The sequence below is a fragment of the Pristis pectinata genome, chromosome 7 (genome assembly GCF_009764475.1).
Source record: "Pristis pectinata isolate sPriPec2 chromosome 7, sPriPec2.1.pri, whole genome shotgun sequence".
In the NCBI taxonomy this organism is placed as follows: domain Eukaryota; kingdom Metazoa; phylum Chordata; class Chondrichthyes; order Rhinopristiformes; family Pristidae; genus Pristis; species Pristis pectinata.
Window position 1 is genome coordinate 32,671,744 of NC_067411.1, and position 21,282 is coordinate 32,693,025.

General features: G+C 38.8%; 1 protein-coding gene across 3 annotated transcripts in view; it reads left to right on the forward strand.

Moving 5' to 3' along the window:
* LOC127572583 (lysine-specific demethylase 4C-like) overlaps positions 1–21,282 on the forward strand; it is a 276,139-nt gene that overhangs the window by 223,025 nt on the left and 31,832 nt on the right. For all 3 annotated transcript variants that reach the window (XR_007956643.1, XM_052020000.1, XM_052020001.1), the window contains exons 18-19: positions 14,347–14,532; positions 15,251–15,421. Coding sequence is in view for 2 of the 3 variants with exons in the window: in XM_052020000.1 (XP_051875960.1) it covers positions 14,347–14,532; positions 15,251–15,421 (357 nt within the window). In the remaining variant the exon portion in view is untranslated. The remainder of the gene's footprint in view (positions 1–14,346; positions 14,533–15,250; positions 15,422–21,282) is intronic.

Consider the following 21,282-nt stretch of genomic DNA (forward strand, 5'->3'; position numbering starts at 1 on the left):
TACTTCATGCTTTGTGTGGGAAAGAAATGTAAGGGAAAAGTCACATTTATCAGCTGGGTCAGTTGTTGACGAGGGAAGTACCTTCTGAATACTTGAGTATACAACACAGTTAGCCATGTGCCGACTAGAGGAGAGGCCATTCTAGATCTGGTACTAGACAATGAGCCTGATCAGGTTTCAGGTCTATTGGTGGGAGGGCATTTTGGAGATAGTGACCATAACTTCTTGACCTTTACCATAGCCTTGGAGAGGGATAGGAGCAGACGATATGGAAAAGTATTTAATTGGGGGAGGGAGAATTATGCTATTAGGCAGGAACTTAGGAGTGTAAATTGGGACCGATGTTCTTGGGGAAGTGCACAGCGGAAATGTGGAGGTTGTTTAGGGAGTACTTGCATGGGGTTCTGGATAGGTTTTTCCCATTGAGGCAGGGTAAGAATGGTAGAATGAAGGAACCGTGGTTGACAAGAGGTGTAAAATATCTTGTCAAGAGGAAGAAAGAAGCTTATCTAAGGTTGAGAAAGCATGGATCAGACAGGGCTCTGGAGAATTACAAGGTAGCCAGGAGGGAGCCTAAGAATGGACTTAGGAGAGCTAGAAGGTGGCATGAGAAGGCCTTGGCAATTAGGATTAAGGAAAACCCCAAGGCGTTCTACATGTATGTGAAGAATGAGAGGATGACTAGAGTGAGGGTAGGACCGATCAGGGATAAAAGAGGAAACGTGCCTGGAGTCGGAAGAGGTAGGGGAGGTCCTTAATACTTTGCTTCAGTATTCACCATTGAGAGAGATCTTGACGTTTGTGTGGATGGCGTACGACAGGCTGATACGCCAGGGCATGTCAAGGTGAAGAAAGAGAATGTGCTGGAACTTTTGAAAAACATTAGGATAGATAAGTCACCAGAGCCAGACGGAATATGTCCAAGGTTATTCCAGGAAGCAAGGGAAGAGATTGCTGTGCCTGTGGCGATGACCTTTGTGTCCTCATTGGCCACAGGAGTAGTGCTGGATGATTGGAGGGTGGCAAATGTTGTTCCTTTGTTTAAGAAAGCGAGTGGGCTAACCCTGGGAATTACAGACCAGTGAGTCTTACTTCAGTTGTGGGCAAATTACTGGAGAAGATTCTTAGAGATAGGATTTGTGAGCATTTGGAGAAGCATAGGCTGATTAGGAACAGTCGGCATGGCTTTGTGAGGGGCAGGTCGTGCCTCACGAGCCTGATTGAATTCTTTGAGGATGTGACAAAGCACATTGATGAAGGTAGAGCAGTGGATGTGGTGTACATGGATTTTAGTAAAGCATTTGATAAAGTTCCTCATGGAAGGCTCATTCAGAAAGTATTGGATCCAGGGAAAGTTGGCTGTGTGGATTCAGAATTGGCTTGCTCATAGAAGACAGAGGGTGGTGGTAGATGGAGCGTATTCTGCCTGGAGGTCGGTGGCCACTGGTGTTCTGCAGGGATCTGTTCTGGGACCCCTGCTCTTTGTGATTTTTATAAATGACTTGTATGAGGATGTGGAAGGGTGGGTTAGTAAGTTTGCTGATGATACAAAGGTTGGTGGTGTTGTGGATAGTGTAGAAGGTTGCTGTAGATTACAACAGGACATTGATAGAATGCAGAGCTAGGCTGAGAAGTGGCAGATAGAGTTCAACCTGGATAAGTGTGAAGTGATACACTTTGGGAGATCAAACTTGGAATACAAGGATAATGGCAGGACTCTTAGCAGTGTGGAGGAACAGAGGGATCTTGGGGTCCACATCCATAGATCCCTCAAGGTTGTCATGGAGGTCGATAGGGTTGTTAAGAAGGCGTATAGTGTGTTGGCCTTCATCAGCTGGGGTATTAAGTTCAAGAGCCGTGAGGTAACGTTGCAGCTCTATAGAACTCTGCTCAGACCACACTTGGAGTATTGTGTTCAATTCTGGTTGCCTCATTATAGAAAGGATGTGGAAGCTTTAGAGAGGGTGCAGAGGAGATTTACCAGGATGCTGCCTGGATTGGAGGGCATGTCTTATTAAGATAGGTTGAGTGAGCTAGGGCTTTTCTCTTTGGAGAGAAGGAGGATGAGAGGTGAATTGATAGAGGTGTACAAGATGATAAGAGGCATAGATCAAGTGGACAGTCAGAGACTTTTTCCCAGGGTGAAAATGGCTAACATGAGGGGGCATAATTTTAAGGTGATTGGAGGAAGGTGTAAGGGGGATGTCAGAGTTAAGTTTTTTTTACACAGTGGTGGGTGTGTGGAATGCACTGCCTGCAGAGGTTGTGGGGGCAGATACATTAGGGACATTCAAGGGACTCTTAGATAGTCACATGAATGATAGAGAAATGTAGGGCTATGTGGGAGGGAAGGGTTAGATAGATATTAGAGCAAGATAAAATGTTGGCACAACATCACAGGCCGAAGGGCCTGTACTGTGCTGTAATGTTTGATGTTCACCATGATTACTGTTTTCCCCCTTGTTCCATGCTCTTCCCTTTACCTGATCCATGCTCTTCTATGAACATTGAACTATAGGAGTAAAGCTTGTTCCAAGATTCCTTGTAAATGAAAAATTACTGCTTTATGCAAAATTACAGTTTATTCTGTGTGAAATTAATTGTTCCTGAATTTCATCCATGTGTCCACAAATGGTATATTTTGCTCAGTATAAAAATGCAGTTGTTTTAAGCAGAGAGTGGTAGGTGCCTGGAACGTGCTGCCAAGGGAAGTGGTAGAAACATATATGATAGCAACATTTAAGAAACATTTAGACAGACACTTAAGCAGGCAGGGAATAGAGGGATACAGACCTTGTGCAGGCAGATGGGATTAGTTAGATGAGCATCATAGCTAGTGCAAACATAGTGGGCTGAGGGTCCTGCTCCTGTGTTGTACTGTTCTATGTTTTGAACCCTTCTATTGTTCCTGCTGCAGACTCAAGAAAGCAAGCCCCCGTTTTGTGAGCAATTTTGGGCCCTGTATTTAAGGAAGGATGTGCTGGCCCTAGAGAGGGTTCAGAGGAGGTTCACAAGAATGATTCCAGGAATGAAAGGCTTAACGTATGAGGAGCATTTGATGTCTTTGAGCCTGTACTTGATTTCAGAAGGATGAGGGGGGATCTCATTGAAACTTACTGGATACTGAAAGGCCTGGATAGAGTGGACATGGAGGGATGTTTGCATTAGTAAGGGAGTCTAAATCCAAGGGCACAGCCTCAGAATAACGGGACATCCTTTTACAACTGAGATGAGGAGGAATTTCTTAAGGCAGAAGGTGGTGATTCTGTGGAATTCATTGCCACAGAGGGCTGTGGAGGCCAAGTCATTTGGCATATTTAAGGCCGTCATTTGGCATATTTAAGGCAGAGATTGATAGGTTCTTGATTGGTAAGGAGGTTATGGGGAGAAGGCAGGAGAATAGGGTTGAAAAAAATCAGCCATGATTGAATGGTGGGGCAGACTTGATGGACTGAACGGCCTAATTCTGCGCTATGTCTTTACGGTCTTATGGTTTCAAAGGTTAGAGATAGATGATACAATAAGTTTGTACTTGGCTTCTAACTTCCCCTTGGCTTTCTCCATAATTAAAGATTCAAAATGATGAATTACATACTCAAAAAGAAGTTAAAAGTCTAGGTTGGATGGGAAAATGGAAGGCCATTTGCAAGATCAAGTAAAGATACATTTTTATTATCCCTCAATCAAAGACTAATTCCATCAACACTTCCCTTGTCTATGAAATATTTTTGGTTAAAATTATGTCACCTCAAACTCTATTTGACAAATGTTGAGTTTTTAATCTTTACTAACAACTCGACGCGTGTTTGGGTATATGTGAATTGAATCATGACTTGTGTGTGAATTTCTTCATATTTCCAATAATATTCAGGAACAGTTGGGGTCAGTTTTCTTAGTTACTGATTGGGTGATGCAAAAATTAGATCTATAGAAGCCCCTTATGAAGCTTAAAGCAAGAGCTGCCTTTTGACAAGAAGCAACAGAAAGCTAATTGAATAATAATATGGTGTTTGTGTTTAGCTGCGTATTAAAATAGTAAAGTGTTGCTTGTTTGTCAGGTTTGTCAAAATAAAGACAGAATAAAGGGACATCCTTTTACAACTGAGATGAGGAGGAATTTCTTAAGGCAGAGGGTGATGATTCAGTGGAATTCATTGCCACAAGAGGGCTGTGGAGGCCAAGTCATTTGGCATATTTAAGGCAGAGATTGATAGGTTCTTCAGTGGTAAGGAGGTTATGGGGAGAAGGCAGGAGAATAGGGTTGAAAAAAATCAGCCATGATTGAATGGTGGAGCAGACTTGATAGACCGAATGGCCTAATTCTGCGCTATTTGGCATATTTAAGGCAGAGATTGATAGGTTCTTGATTGGTAAGGAGGTTATGGGGAGAAGGCAGGAGAATAGGGTTGAAAAAAAGTCAGCCATGATTGAATGGTGGAGCAGACTTGATGTCAAAAGGTTTGTCAAAGTGGTTTATTGACATATGCACAAGTACATGTATGCACAGGTAGAAAGAAAAACTTACTTGCGGCAGCATCACAGGCACATAGCATCATATAAGCAGCATTCACAAGAAAAACATAATTTAAACATAAATTATACATCATTTTTACAAGAAAGAACGCAATTAGAGCCAAAAAACCCATTTTTGAGCAAAGTGATCATAGTGTTGCTAAACTCTGGTGATTCGGGTTGTGCTCGATGGTTCAAGAACCAAGTGGTTGAAGAGATGTAGCAACTTAAATGTGTTATTTCACTAAGAGGTTATTGAGGTCAGCCCCAAAACTGAATTGTTCTTATTCTTACAGTTTCTACAATTTCTTGTTTAGGTTTCCTTGGTTGTGAGGGTGATCTGTACTTGAACACATCTCTTTGTTTCCATCAAATTTAAACTTTTCTCAAGTATCTATATTCTTGCAAGAGTCTCGTGGTACTCAACTTTTATTATAGCCATAGTCAGGTCACTTCTTAGGTCCAGACACCCAAATACAGAAGATCCAGTCTTCCTATTAAGTCCATGCTGCTGCCAATGTTAGGAGTCTGGCAGTAGAGTGCTAACTTCCTGCAGTTAACAAAACTGCTGAACCTGTACCAGGTTATACTGGTGCAGTTTCAGAAGAAGGAGGAAAGGTGTTGCTGGCGATTTATTGTTACACGTTTTGAATTAACTAAGTTAACTTGAATTGTTTTTATTTTTGTAATATAACTTCTTGTTTTACATTTTTAGTAATATCTTAATGGCTAATACTTCTTAAATATTTTTCAGTATTTGACTGTTAGAGACGTTCTCCTTGACGGTTTTGACATCTGACAAGCCTGGGTTCATAACCAGCAGTCAAAGCTTTTGATGGGTACAGAGCTTGCCAATCACAGTGGGAAGGCCCCATGTTACCCTGGAACTTGCCAATACCTATCTTTGGGAATGTACTCCTACTTGGTGTGAGCAGGGCACTGAGTTGAGCTGTAAAGAGAAGCACTGCCGACTACATTGGTTAACAAATTGCTATTTTAATGGACTGAACTTCTATTTCCTTAGACCTCGAATATTTGCAGAATCTGGAAGCAAAACTTAATTGGTGACAAAATGTTCCTCGATGTATCCATTGTATGATTATTTCCTCCATCCAGTTGCTATGTTTTTGCCTGGATCTAACTTGAATTGTTTGAGCACCTGGATAATTTTCCTAAGTGCCATTTTCTTTCATGTGAAAAACTCACTAATTCATACCTGGGCGAAGAGTGGCATGGTCATGAATTGATGTCCTTTGATTTACATATTATAGATCAGAATACCAGTTTTCTACAGAATGAAGCTAAGTGCTGCCTTCTTGAAACACTGCAGTCCTTTAGGTAAAGGGATTCCCACAGTGCTGTTGAATAGGGAGTTCCAGGATTTAGGCCCAACAATAATGATAGGCGAGCAATATATTTCCAAAACAGGATGATGTGTAGCTTGGAGGGAAACATGCAGGTCGTGTTGTTCCTGTTTGTCTGCTTCTATTACCCTCCTTGATAATCAAGGATGCAGGTTTGAGAGGTGCTATTGGAGTAGCCAGAACTAATAACTGAAATGCATTTTTGAAGATGGTACCCACTATGACCACTCTGCCCTTGTAGTGGGGGGAATGAATTTTTCAGGGTGATTGATGGGGTGTCAGTCAAGTGTACTGTTGAAAGTATCCTGACTGGTCATCATGGTCTGGTACGACTATTTGAATGTGCAGGAATGTAAGACGCTGCAAAGAGTAGTGGAATCAGCCCAATACATCACAGGCACATCCCTCCCTACTATCGGTAGTATCTACAGGAGGCGCTGCCTCAAAAAGGCAACATCCATCATCAAAGATCCCCATCATCCGGACCATGCCATCTTCTCGCAGCTGCCATCAGGCAGGAGGTATAGAAGCCTGAAGTCCCACACTACCAAGTTCAAGAACAGCTATTTCCCCCTCAAACACTCAGCTCTTGAACCTACCTCCATAACCTGAATCATTACCTCACTATAGCAATACTATGACCACTTTGCACAACAATGGACTTTGTTTTTATTCTAATTGTGTTTTTTCTTGTAAAAATTGTGAGTACCCAATCTCTGCCCTGCTCTTGCTGCCATGTTGTTTATGTGGCTGGTAATATTGGGTTATTCTTGCCACCTGTACCGAGATACAGTGGAAAAACTTTTGTATGCATGCCATCCAGGTGGATAATTCCATGCATAAGTACATCGAGGTTGGAAAAAAAACAATGCAGAATACATAACATAGTTTAGCAGTTACAGAGAAAGTTCAGTGCAGGTAGACAAAGTGCAAGAGCCGTTAGTTTCTGGTCAGTGGTAACACCCATTATGTTGATGGTTGGGAACTTGGCAATGGTGATGCAATTGAATGATTAGACTTTCATTTGTTGGAGATGGTTTCTGCCTGGCACTTTCATGAGATGAATATTACCTGCCACTTAGCAGCCCAGGCCTGAATATTGTCTAGGTCTTGCTGCATGCAAACGTGGACTGCCTCATTTGATGAAGAGTTGTGAATGGAAGTAAACATTGTGCAATCATCAGTGAACACCCCATATTTGACCTATATTAGAAGGAAGTTCAGTGGTGAAGAAGCTGGTTGGGCCTAGATCCCTATCCTGAGGAATTTCTGGAGTACTGACCAGGGAGCTGGGATGATTGACCTCCAAAAACCACAATGATCTTCTTTTGTGTGAAGTATGACTTCAACCACTGGGCTGTTTCCTGTTGCCCATTGGTGTCAGTTTTACCAAGGCATCTTGATGCCACATTCAGTCAAATGCTGCCTTGATATCAATGCTATTTACTTTCACCTCATCTCCCACAGACATGCACTTGCAGCACAGAGACAGACCATTATGCCCAATATGTCCAGGCCAATATTCATGCACCAAGGAGCCTTCTCACGCACTCTTACAGCTGATGCCGTCAACATAGCCCTCTGCTCTTTCCTTATTTAGATGGTGGAAGGGCTGCTAAGTTGGCTGCTTAGTCCTGAGTGGCTTCTTTAATTTTTTTTAATTTATGGACATGGCCTGAATATTTAAAGAGAAAATCAATGCAGAATATTATACATAGGTTAATTGGAATGAACATTTGAAATATTTTTTAAACTAACAGTGGTTAGTTCCTAGCTCTAAAAATAAGATATTTAACATAATAAGCACACTGAGTTTCTGTGATGTTTGGTGCCTTCAACTACTGCACAAAAGGGATTATCATATAGATTTTCATAATAAACAAATCATGTTTTTTGTGTGAAATGAGAGTAATATGCATGAGTTTGGTGGCTTTGAGGTATTCCCACAAAAATAATTTTATCATCTGCATTTACCATGATTGCATTTACAGGGAGGCAGGATGTAATAATTTAAAAAAAAATTAAATTTCAATCCACTGAACTGTTATGGAGAAATTCAGCTGAAGGATACTGTTGCTACTCTATCAGATTCTAGTGTCCTGATCTGTATTTCAAATCCAAGTTGGCAGCTGATAAATTATTTTTTAAAAGTTAATATAAAGGTACTTAGTGGGGTTTTTACATGTGAGCGAAGTACATTACACCTATTTTTGAAAACTATTCTTAAATTTTACCCAGTTTTCGGAATCATTTGACATTTCAATTTGTTTGCTTAGACCCAGTTGCTTGTTCTTTGGGAATGGTCCTATAGTTTGGAATTCAAAAGATAGCAAAATAAATTGGAATAGTCTAAAATTAACCTAACTTGTATACATTCAAAATTAAACACTTTTAGCAATTATGCAGTATGTTGTACACCTCCTATAATGATTTAGCAAAGGGTTGCATAAGACTTGGGTTGCAACATCATGGGCCGAAGGGCCTGTACTGTACTGTACTGTGCTGAAATGTTCTATGTTCTAAACTATAACATTCAGTGATATTTTAAAATCATTTTCCTGCACTCTAGTCTCTCCCAAAGCAAATCTACCTTTTCATTTCTGTCTCACTTATTAGTCTCTTCCAAAAAGCCTTCACCTTTTAATGATTTCTTCTGGAGGTCAATTATTTCCATAATGTTTGTATGATGTGCCTCGGGATTTTTTTCTACATTACAGCCACAGTATAAATGGAGGTTCTTGATGTTTGTTACTCAGTGTTCTACACTAGTTTTCTACCTTTATTGTTTTTATTTTTTAATTCTGCTTCATCTCTACCTCTGACACACTGTTGGACATCACGTTGTGCCTCTGATTCTAATGTCTCTCCATTCCTCTGCCTATGTCTAATCCCCAATGCTCTGCTTTTCTTTTCCTGAAGTCTTTCATATCCTCTGTATAATCCCTTCAGTATCTTCTGAAAAGCCACTATTACAATGCCAAATATACAGTGTTTTACAGTTCACCTTAAATCTTGATATTACTTTTTTTTTGGATAGGTAAATAATCAAATGTGCACAAATGTTAGAAATTTGCAAAATCATTTTTTCATTATTTTGTAAATATTTGAGGCAGTCCACATCTACATGCAGCATGACATTTATTTCCCAAATAACAATAATAGAACACTATTCTCTGGCCTTCAATTCATTTAAATAGACATACTGTCCTTTAGGGAGTTGCACTGCTCATATAAATATCAAAACTCAAGCTGCCTTATTGAGCTGTAATGAACTTAGTCTGTTCCTCTTTCCTGAAAACTTTTATTGAAAATGCCGAAGGGATACTGAAGGTAAGTGGTTCGGAGCTGTTGCTCATCTCAACCATGTAAAGAAAGATGAATTGGCATCTGCGGCTTAAAGGACATAATCATTTAGAAATTTTGAATTAATGAGTTTTCTCCGGTGATAATTTACTTGTGGCACTCTTTTGGGCATGTGGTGCAGCAAATCATTAAACTAAAAAGTAATGCAGGATTTGTAGGAGATCGACTAGGACTGTTATCTACAGCTATGATTGGGAGTCCTAAAGGCTGTGCTGCATGCTGGAATCATGGTTAGGACAGCACCCTGCTGTTGAAGAAGGGCTTGCAGTGGGGTAGATAGGATCCAATGTCGTAGACCATAGAGAAATCAATGTTTAGAGAAGACATGGGTTCTGGTGTAAGAGTTGAAGGATCTAAGATCAAAATTAAAATTGCTGAATATCACGCTGAATAAATCATGACCCTGGTTTAATTCCCGCTGCTGTCTGTAAGGAGTTTGTACATTCTCCCCATGTCTGCATGGGTTTCCTCCGGGTGCTCTGGTTTCCTGCCACATTCCAAAAGACGTACAGGTTACGAGTTATGGGCATGCCATGTTGGTGCTGGAAGAATGGTGACACTTGCGGGCTGCCCCAGCACATTCTCCGTAATGCAAAAAAGATGCATTTCACTGTGTGTTTCAATGTACATGTGACTAATAAATAAATATCTTACCATATCTAAAACAATCCTCTGGATTGTTACCCAAATCAATCATAAATTGGCATAGGTGCAAACCAATTGGAAAGTTAAGTGGAAGGTGCAACCAAAAGAAAGTTATTGGCAATGAGTATTTTGATTCATGGACAGAATCCTGTGGTAGGAATAAAAAGATCTTCCTGAGGCTATGCTGCATTTGAACAGAGTTGTGACTGTTGTTCTGGTGAACTTAATATTAGAGCTGTACGTTGGGCTTTAACTTAAAATAGAAAAGGAGGAGGTATTCCTATTGGGAAATTTATAAGTATAAACAGGATGATAAAAGCTGTACAACAGTGTGCTGATTCAATAGTTTTACACAGCATATTTTTGTGTAAAATGCAACTGAATTTTATCTAAAAACCTGATCTTTAACTGTACAGGTCCATCATGCAATTCAGCAAATCCAAAGCAGATCTTCCATGGGCCATGTTAATGCATGAAGGCCCACTTACTAACTGTACTCACCAACCCACCTCGATTATCAGTCAAGTATGTAACAGCAGTCACCATTCCAACCATGCTCTTGATATACACTGCAGTTTGGAAGGACTAATGCCACTACTATGCTTAGCTCTGCTACAAATTCTGTCTTGTCACAACTAATCCCACCCACTAGCCTAAATTTCAGTAGGGATATAAATTGTTGTTGACTGTGGACCTCATGAGCCAATAAAAGATAATGAGATCAATTTTTAATGTTGCCAGTATATCAGTGATCTGTTCTCTGCCTGATTTGAAATTAATTTGGGGTCTCACGGATAGATTAAAAGGCAGTTCTCACAGACCTTCCTATTGGCCATTTACCAAGTTGAAAGTTCCAGTCATTACTTTCACAGTTAAGAATCTGCCAAGTAGATGATGCATTCCAGCTCAAAATTCTCCAGAACACATTCTAGCCATAATAATAGTCATAGAATTGTACAGTACAGAAACAGACTTCCATGCCAACCTTCTTGCCCAGTTGCCCACATTAGGTCCGTTTTCTTCTCTTTCCTTCTGTGTCTGTTTAAATGTCTCTTAAATGTAGTGATTGCATCTGACTGCACCACCTCCTCTAGCAGCCAGCTTCAGATATAAACCACTCTGTGTAAAATACTTTCCAAAAGAAAAGAATCCTTTAGTGTGTACATTTTCTTTGGTAGATAATGCTGAATCCTTTCAGCTTCAGCATTCTTACTCTTCTCTGAGGAAAGAAATAACCTCATATCCAAACTATCTGTTTCAATTTGTAGCATAACAATGCCCAGACTAATTGGAACCATCAAGGCCACTATGCTTTTTATGTGAACATATTACTTCAATTGGTTTAATCTAATTCTGTTTTTTCCCCTTTATTGTGAAATGTCCATATTTTCCATGTGAAATTGTAATTCTTTTTTTTAAAGCTCTCACATGCCTTTACATTGTTGAGACAAAAAAGGTGATAGGAGGAAGGGGTAGGGGGGATGTCAGAGGCAAGTTTTTTTTACACAGAGAGTGGTGGGTGCATGGAATGCACTGCTGGCAGAGGTGGTGGAAGCAGATACATTAGGGACATTTAAGAGATTCTTAGATAGCCACATGAATGATAGAAAAATGGAGAGCTACGTGGTAGGGAAGGGTTAGATAGATCTTAGAGCAGGATAAAATGTTGGCACAACATCGTGGGCCAAAGGGCCTGTACTATTCTGTAATTTCTATGTAAAACAGTGTTTCACTTCGGCAATACTTCTTGCAAGAAAGCTTTCTTGAATTCACTTATTACTCTCAGAAACCATGAGATTACATTTGTTTGGACTTCCCTGGCAGAGGAAAGAACCATTCCATAATTATCATGTCCATTTTCTTAACATAATATTATTGTCAGATCACCTCTTCAACTCCGCTCCTTGAGAGAATACAGTATATTCCCTGTTTCTCACAATTACTCAGACTTCTCACTTAACATTTCATGCTGATGAATCTTTGTTGGATTTTCTCCAAGGATATTCCTGAGATGGGGCAGCGAGTATTGAATGCTCTGTCCCAGATGAGCTTGAGTAATGTTCTGAATAATTCCAGTCATACTTGTGTACTTTGATATTCCATAGCTTTTGTGAAGTAATCCAGAAACCATTAGAGCTTTTCATTAGTATTTGCAACTTTTAATGATTTATGTACTTGGATCGTTTTTCTTAACTACCTTTGGTAGTGCTTCCTCTTTTAATCAAACTCTTGTGTCCATTATAGTAACTGCGGGGTGAAAAAATTAATTATTAAACAATCACAGATTGATTTTAAGTGCAATTAACAGCTGTGCTTGAAACTTCACAAGAGGATTCAAAACCTGTTAACAGCCTAGAACTTGGCTTTTAGGATGATTCGAACTTATTATATTGCTACAAGATAAAGAGACAGAGAGTCTGATTAACCCCTTTCTTACCACACGCTTGACTGCATTAAACTGACTCTGCCATTGCCACAACCACTTGATTACATTGAGATGAGTTTTCACTTCATATTTGCAGTCATTCTTCCTTAATCATTGATGTTGTGTCACTTCTGTTTATATTCTAATCCTCTTGTGTGGAGGCTTGCTACCATCTTTATTCCACCTCACAATCCATCCAAGAAAAGACAAGAGACATACACAGTAGACTACTGTTCACCAAACCCCAGACTATAATTCAGAGTTCAAACTCTATTTTCAAAACTTACACATTCGGATGCAGGAAGCTAGTGATAAAGCCACATGTGCATTCAACTCAGTAATGGCCTGGATTTTGTGCTCAGTGGCAAAAAGGATTCAGCATTATCTACCAAAGAAAATGTACACACTAAAGGATTCAAAACTCAGCTCAGATGCTCACCACTGATACCAAATAAGGCCATTCTTAGAGATGTGGAAATCTGTGTAGTGAGCTGGTGTTTTCCAATGTTGGTTACTGTGGGCATCTGTTTAGTAGCATCCCTGGTGTCCGGTGGCTGTGATACCATTAAACTGACAGAACAGTTGATCTCATTAAACCCTTCACACAGCAAACCAGGAATGACAAATCACTATTTGTAACTAAATAATTTACAAAGTACTAAATAAAGATCAGAGCATAAACATATATGAGCCACCGTAAGTGTTATTATTTTTCTCTTAAAATCTATTATCTTATGAAAATTTATTGGCAGATTTCACAATCCATATCAATTTTTTTTAATGTTCGAAGGCAAGTATAGTTTACTGCACTATTTTAAAAACTCTCTTGGACCTTGTACAAAAGACAACATAACACTTTTGGAATGAAACTCATGCAAATAACTTCATATAATTGAACTGATTCTCTTCATTCTGTTAGAAAAAGGTTCACACAGCAGAACCTGAACACAGAGTGACTGTGCTATGTATGAAAATCCCAATTTGCTGTCAATTTTGCAACTTTATCATGGCGAAAGATATAGAGCTTCACAAAATCCAGGCAATTGTTTTGTATCTCACTACTGTCTACCATCATCCTTCTCTTCCCCTTGTCCCCAAACAAGCGGTCTACAGTTTCTTGTGCCTCAATTTTAATTAGGAATTTCTCCCGCAGAATTTTTGATCACCTTCTGTCAGCCTCTCAAATCAAAGAATATGAATTGATTAGGACTATTACTCGTGACAAAACCGGAGGGGCAAAATGCATATGGTTGGTACTGTGTTAGTTTCAGAGATAATGGAATTGATATTGAAATCAAGGTTTTTTTCCCTCAAGGATGAGTAATTTGATATACAAGATAATATTGAGAATAGGGTGACCAAGTGGCATGTCTGAAAAACTGCAGGTGTATTTTTGGGGTGAACTAGAGAAGGAGAAAATAAAAGTGCTTCAAGTTGTAGAGAGGGTGAGATTGAAAAGAACAGAGGAAATGTCTGTGAGAGGATGCAGAACAAAGTTGACGAGGTAACAATTACTTTTAAAAACTGGCAGTTGAATACAGAAGAGAAAGAAACAAATTGAAACAGTAAAACATAGATATGTCTGTGAGGAGAGAGAAATAATCCAATTGGTAAAGAGACTCATTGTGGAAAAAAGTAGAAATCATTTCTCAAGGACAATACAAAATGTTTTCAGTGATAGTCTTTGTAAAAGGGAGATTTACGTAAGCATAATAGTACTGCAGGAGTAAAAAGTGAAGTACATTGTTACTCTAGAGGTCCTGTATACGTATTTATAATTCCTTTTCATTTCACCATAGAGTCTCACCAGGTAGAAGATTGTATTCTGCCACTGCATGATAACAGCACATTGTTTGGATCATCCCTGCTAATCTACGTTAACAGCAGTTGACTTCCTTTTTGCTTGTGATGGGGCTTATTTTGAAGTAACAATGAATGCACGTTTCATTGGAAAATCTGAGTGAGAAAAAAGTTTTCCTGAGAATTTTAAGCTTGGAGAATTTAAAGATTAAACATAATTCTTTGTTTCCCCTACAGAAATGTGTTTTCTGCAGAAAGAGAGTTAAGAAGACTTTGGGTGCTTGTATTCAGTGCTCATACGGGCGTTGCCCAACGTCCTTCCATGTAACCTGCGCCCATGCAGCAGGAATCGTAATGGAAGCAGATGACTGGCCATATGTTGTCCTCATCACGTGCTTCAGACATAAAACGAATACAAGTGTAGTAAGTATTTCATTCATTGCATTTCCTCTTGTCTGAGAATGTGCATTGGCAGATTGTGAATTGAGATATTAGGTTCCAAAACCCAAGAGTTAATTTTGTAATACCTTGGCTGTTTGATAACAAAAATTCAAAAAAAAGTTTACATGAAATAGATGTGACTTCATTTGCTGTTAATGGGGTAAATTAGTGGTAAGTATGGAAAATATTGTCACTGTACATTTTTTAATATGTATCTTCCAGAAGGAAAGTTATTTGCAGTCACTTATATTTCATTTTCTAATGTAGCTCATCAAATGGACTAAAGTAACATATTGTTCTGAACTATTAATTAAAAATGTTTATTTTAAAATTAAATTTATTGAAAGAAGATTAATAGGGTGCTTTACTGAACCTGAGGTTTAATTTCATAAATGGCTGCTTAATGAAAAGTTAGCTAAGTTCATTGCAATTTTAAGTATGTTTAATGTGTATACTTTTTTTTCACTTTAGTAACAAAAAATTGTCCCATGATCATTGATGAACAGTTGCTCTTTGGTTTATAATAGAAGGCTAAGAAACATCCATTGGAAAACTATTTTTTTAAAAAGTGCTTAAGATTTTATTCTGCTGCATTGGTAATACTGCTATGTCCTAATCAAGTTAGGTTATTTGTCACTAAGTAAACTAATTGTTTGTGGTGAAACTTTTATTTTGCCTTTTTTTTCCCCTCAAAATGAAGAAAAACAAAGCTCCATTCCAAGACTTAGCAATTGGACAAACAGTCATCTCTAAGCACAAGAATGGAAGGTATTACAGTTGTGGAGTCACCGGAGTTTCCTCTCAAACTTTCTACGAGGTCATATTTGATGATGGTTCTTTCAGTGATGACCTGTATCCAGAAGACATTGCTGTAAGTAATTTGTTTTTGTTCTGTCTACAGAAGTAACATATTTTAATAATTCCTCTTCAGAGTGGCTGAAACCAAATATTTTACTCCTTTCCAACTTCTTTCCATCTTTATCTTAATTGTACTTCTTTAAAGTTGCCTTGAACCACAATGAATTCCAGGGGTGTGGAGAGGAGCTGCAGTGCAAGCAGGCAGTGCAGGCTCCGGCACTGTGTTTGGAGGAGATATACAAGCAATGAACTTGCAATTGGCACCTCATATTTGGTTAATAAGCCGGATCTATGAGATATCAAAGAAACCCACATTGCTTTCTTTGGTTCAGCCTTATTTAAGACAAAAAAATTGTCATCAAATTGAATGAAAATGCCCCATTGTGCCATAAATAATCCATTATTCACTTGGATCTGTTTTTCCTCCCTCTCTGAACAATGCAGTCCTTGCTTCATATAACATCATGGCCATTGAATATAAATACGTGAACAACTATTTGCCATGAAATAATTAGCCTGAATCAGGAAAGAGCGGAAGGACCTGGGTATTTGGCTCAATACACAAAACACTGGAGGAACTCAGCGGGTCAGGCAGCATCTATGGAGGGAAATGGACAGTTGACATTTTGGGTCAAGACCCTTCTGGCTTCCCTGTTTCCCTAACAACTGATATGATTTGCTCAGCAACAATTAGAATGAATTTGCAATCTGCTAGGTTAGTGACTTGGAGGTGTCTCGGAACTGGACATTTAATTGTCGAAATATTAATAAGTGTAATCATTTTGATCTGTTTACTTTTTAAAAAAAAAGCCCAAAAGAACTTTTAATGTTGTAGGTCTGTCTGCATATGTAACTTAGATGGTAGGTTACCAGTATAAGTACCCTTTGACGGATGTATTAAAGTAGTCACAGAAATAGTTCTTTGATTGAATTTACATTTTCTGTGGAATTGGTACATTTGATTGAACTCAGAGTTTTGTTTCTTAAAGGAGCATGAAAGTGCCGAGAGTTTGCTGGTATCTCCCTTTTCTCATCAAGTACAGATTTTATTATAAAATAGTTCAAAATATTCTTCTACTATATATACGTGCCTGTTGTTAATTATATTTATTCCAATTCCACAGAAGTCAACCACTTCAGATTGCTCTTGTACTAGAAATTGAAATTAGTTTCCATCAGTAAGTGGCCCCATAGAGAATTCAGTGAAACAACATTGGGTTAGTGCTAGTTGGAGGTGCTCAAACTGCGAAAAATTAGTATCATCGAGGTACTGCTGTGTAACTGTACGTCTTCAGAGACTGAAAAAAAAAAGCAGAACTATGAATATAGTTCCCTGAAGGTACTTAATATATTATTTTTCATAGTCTTTATATGGAAAGACAGCTTTTTGCTGTGAGGGTTCCTTTCTTATAAGCTCAATCAATCATTTGTGTTACGCTACACAAACTGAGCTGATATAAAGATGATGTCCATACAACTCGCTGAGTGTAGAATGTTTTGGACTTAAAAGGTAGGAATAGAAATGTGAATAATAATAAAGTGATAGAAAGTAAATTGGGAACTATTATTTTTTTCCCACTGCAAAGTTTTCTGCTTATCCAAAGAGAGAGTATGATGTTAAACACAAATGTTCAGCACCAGGTACAGCTTTCAATCACATAAAAGATGTTTTCAGCTAATTAAAGCACGGCAAACATTTAACAATCTTCATGAACAGACCATTTAGCTAACCTGAATATCTGAAACTACTTGCTCTTATTTGGGCCATACAAGTGCTTAATCATGAAGACTTGATAGGAGGGAACTTTTCAAAGCTTTACTTTGTGAATGTATGCAGCTTATATTTGTTCTTTGTTTACTTCTCAATAGTTTAAACTATCAGTGTAATATTAAAATTACTTTTTTCACCCCACATTGACATTCAGGAGCCTCCACTTGATTTAAGTAAAAATATTTCTGAAGGCATGTCACTATCAAGGAAGGTTACGTTTGTAGTGAATAAAGGGAGATTTAATTGATAATCAATAATTCATTTGCTACCTCACTTCATCTTCTCTGTACCAGTAAAAATATGACCAAACTATTAATGGGTTTGTTGTAATGAAATACCTTTCAGACAAGTGTTTTGTCTTGTGCATTGGAATGTTTCTTTCTGTGTCGTTAATAAAGTTTCCCAACTGTTGATAGTGAAATTAACTGATAACTTGGGGGAAAAGTCTTCCATTTAACTTTGATTATCTAATTGATTTTTTTTATTACAGTAATTCATGTTAAAATCCAGACTTGAAGAGGAACTGCCAGCTGGGTAGTGGGGCACAGCAAGGTGTGATTTAGTGATTAGAGGTACACAGACACCATGGCAGTCTGGACCAGGCAAGCATTAAAAGGTGAAACCAGCAGGGGAGTCCAGTGAATAGATACTCTGGAGGGAAATGGCGAGAGGGTGTGGTGACAGGATATTCCACTGGTGGTGCCCACAAGCTCGGCACTGGGAATTGGAGAAGATGAAGTTTTCATGATTTAGGTCATGTCAGGTTCACTGCGTGGGGAGGGTGGTGAGAGAGTACGGTGTGCCCGCAAATGGACACAAAATTCAGGTTGCACAGTTCTGGTCATGAAATTATTAGCATGTATATCATGGAGTACAGAGGAGGCAATGATTGTTCTTAGAAAACATATGGAGGAGTTAATTTGTAATGAAGAAAATCTAGTATACATTGTTAGCAGTAACTGTGGAAAAAGTAGAAGTGAGAAAGACAAATAAAAAAGATCTTCTTTCAGTCCACGTATTTAAGGGGAAAGAGCCAATACAAGGTTGTCCTGCTTGTTGTTAAAACGAAATTTAACTATTTCAATGCATAAGAGTGGTGGACTGGACTAAGATAAATAGTCACTTGTGATGGTTCACATTTATGTTGAGGCTTTTGTTTCAATGGACTATATTAGCTTCTTAGATTTGCAACTTAGAACAAGTTGCACATTTTTTATGTGGAATGCTGGTGCTGGAAATCTGAAATAAAACAAATATCGTTTAGGAAACACTTAGCAGGTCAGGCAGATAGCAACTTCAGATATTGCATTATCCAGAGCAAAGCATCATTTTAAATTTTCATTTTCTCTCAATCAGTATGGTTTTACTTTTGGCCTGACTTATTACTTGTACATGCTGGTCATTTCCTTTTTGTCTGATGACTTTGGTGTCTTATGTTAGAAGAAACTTTTTGTTTCTTACAAAAAAAAAGTTGTAAATCCCCTTCAAAATATATTCATTTGTGACTTCAGCAGCAGCAAGAGCATTTGCTGTTTAAAGTGAAGCTAGGTCAGAGTAACCAGTTGAAGTGGAACAAGAGTTTGTGGTTTCCATGGAGCTACGTAGAATCCACATCACAGAAGCAGTCCACTTGACCCAAAAGATCATTACTGCCGCTGATACTCTGCAAAAACCTTCTCCCACCTCACTGTATTCAAAATTCATCAGCATATCAGCATATTCTTCTGTTCCTTTCACCCTCATGAAGTAATGATGCTTTCCCTTTAACACACGTAAACTATTCCTTGCAGGAATTGACTTCACATTTTTATCACTGGGATAAGAAGTTTTACGTAACTTACCCATTCAAGTTATTGGAAGCCATATTATTATCTATGCTCCAAGGTTTTAGTGTCCCACAGAGGTGGATACAATTTCTGTACTTCAGCGGCACGGTAGCGTAGTGGTTAGCGCGACACTATTACAGTGCCAGCGATCGGGGTTCGATTCCCGTCGCTGTCTGTAAGGAGTTTGTACGTTCTCCCATGTCTGTGTGGGTTTCCTCTGGGTGCTCCGGTTTCCTCCCAAATTCCAAAGACGTACAGGTAGGTTAATATGGGTTTAAAATGGGCGGCGCGGACTCGTTGGGCCGGAAGGGCCTGTAAAATAAAATTTAAAAAAATTCTGTCAAATCTCCCATAACTAAAAATCCCTGTCAGGTCACCATTCAGTTTTCCTTTTCTTGTGATAAAAAGCTCTAGCCTTAGTTGGTTTATCTGGTTAGTTCTAACGTCATCCATGTGAATATTTTGTGTTTTCCTTATCCTTGTTGCAATATGGTGACCAGAACTCCCAAACGTGGACTAACAAAGCTTTAACGTGATAGATTTTCAACCCTCTTCTTCTCAATGTGAACTGGGAGCTAGGTTTGTTTCTTTTCAGAAGCTTTCTTAACTTTCTTTGCTAGTTTTAGCAATTTGTTAAACTTTACATTGAGATCCCTTTGCTATTGGTATGCAAGCAGTACTTACCCTCTTTATTCTTCCTACCAAAATGTAGCACCACACCTAGCTTGCATTTTAGTTTTGGCTTCCCTTTTTACAAGGTAAATGGGCCAAAGAATGATAAGTGGCATTAAATTCAGATAAGTGTGAAGTATTGCTTTTCGGGAAGTCAAACCAGGGTAGAACTTTCACAGTGAATGGTTGGGCTCAGGGGAGTGCTGCAGAACAGAGGAACCTAGGAGTACAAAAGTACATAGTTCCTCGAAAGCGGTGTCACAAGTAGACAGGGTGGTGAAGGAGGTGTTTGGCATGCTGGTCTTCATCAGTCAGGGCATTGAGTAAAGGAGTTGGGACTTTATGTTGCAGTTGTACAAGACAATGGTGAGGCCACACCTGGAGTATTGTGTACAGTTTTGGTTACTCTGTAATAGGAAGTATGTCATTAAGCTGAAGAGAGTGCAAAGAACATTTATGAGAATGTTGCCAGGGCTCGATGTCCTCAGTGATAGGGAGAGATTGGGCAGGCTAGGACTTTATTCTTTGGAACGTAGGAGACTGAGGGGTGACCTTATAAAAGTGTATAAAATCATGAGGGGCATAGATAGGGTGAATGCACAGTGTCTTTTTCCCAATGAGAGTGAATCAAAAACTAGAGGGCATAGGTTTAAGGTGAGAGGGGAAAGATTTAAAAGGGACCTGAAGGGCAACTTCTTCATGCAGAGGGTCATGTGTATATGGAATGAGCGGCCAGAGGAGGTGGTTGAGGCAGTTATAACAACAACATTTAAAAGACATTTGGACAGGTACATGGATAGGGAAGGTTTAGAGGGGTATGGGGCAGAAACAGGCAAATGGGACTACCTTAGATGGGCATTCTGGTTGCCATGGAAGAGTTGGGCTGAAGGTCCTGTGTCCATGCTGTGTTGCTCTCCATAACTCAATACCTATTGGAAGACAATACAATAAGTCAACTTTTAAGAAGCATTTGAGAGCTTTATCTTCACAAAGCTGTAGCTGGGAGTGAGAATATTGCTTGAGAACCCTATTTATTTTAACATTTTATTTATGACTTCAAAGGCATACATTTGACAGTCATAAAAAAATAGTTGATACCAATTTAAAAAATATTTTAAAATAATGTTCACTTTAAGCTATGATAGTGATCTATATTAGCTGTTTATCCAGCATTTGCTGAAGCATTCAAGGTTACTAAGACATTTCGGTTATAAATATAACCTTCGGCTAACATTTGAGTTAAATTCTTCTGAATTCAGTTTGTGTACAGTTTCAGAAGGACTTGCATTCCAGTTTTATTTTGTTAGGTTTTGATTCTTTCACCTTTCTGGATTCTGGAACAGGAACACTGAACAATCTCTGTGATTTATACTGTGACCTGGTATTCTCTTGACTGTTGTAGGCCATCTCATAAAATGGGTGATTCTGTACACCAGTATTTTCACTATATAGTGAAGTACTATCTTTAGCTTGAAGCTGCCTCTGAGCTCAATGGAAGTCGGACTAGGAATGACCCAAAGTTTAAAATATCTAATAATTCTCTGCTTTATTTTAAATATTTTGTTCTTCCTGCATGTTTCCACAAAAACCTGTAATCCTTAGGAT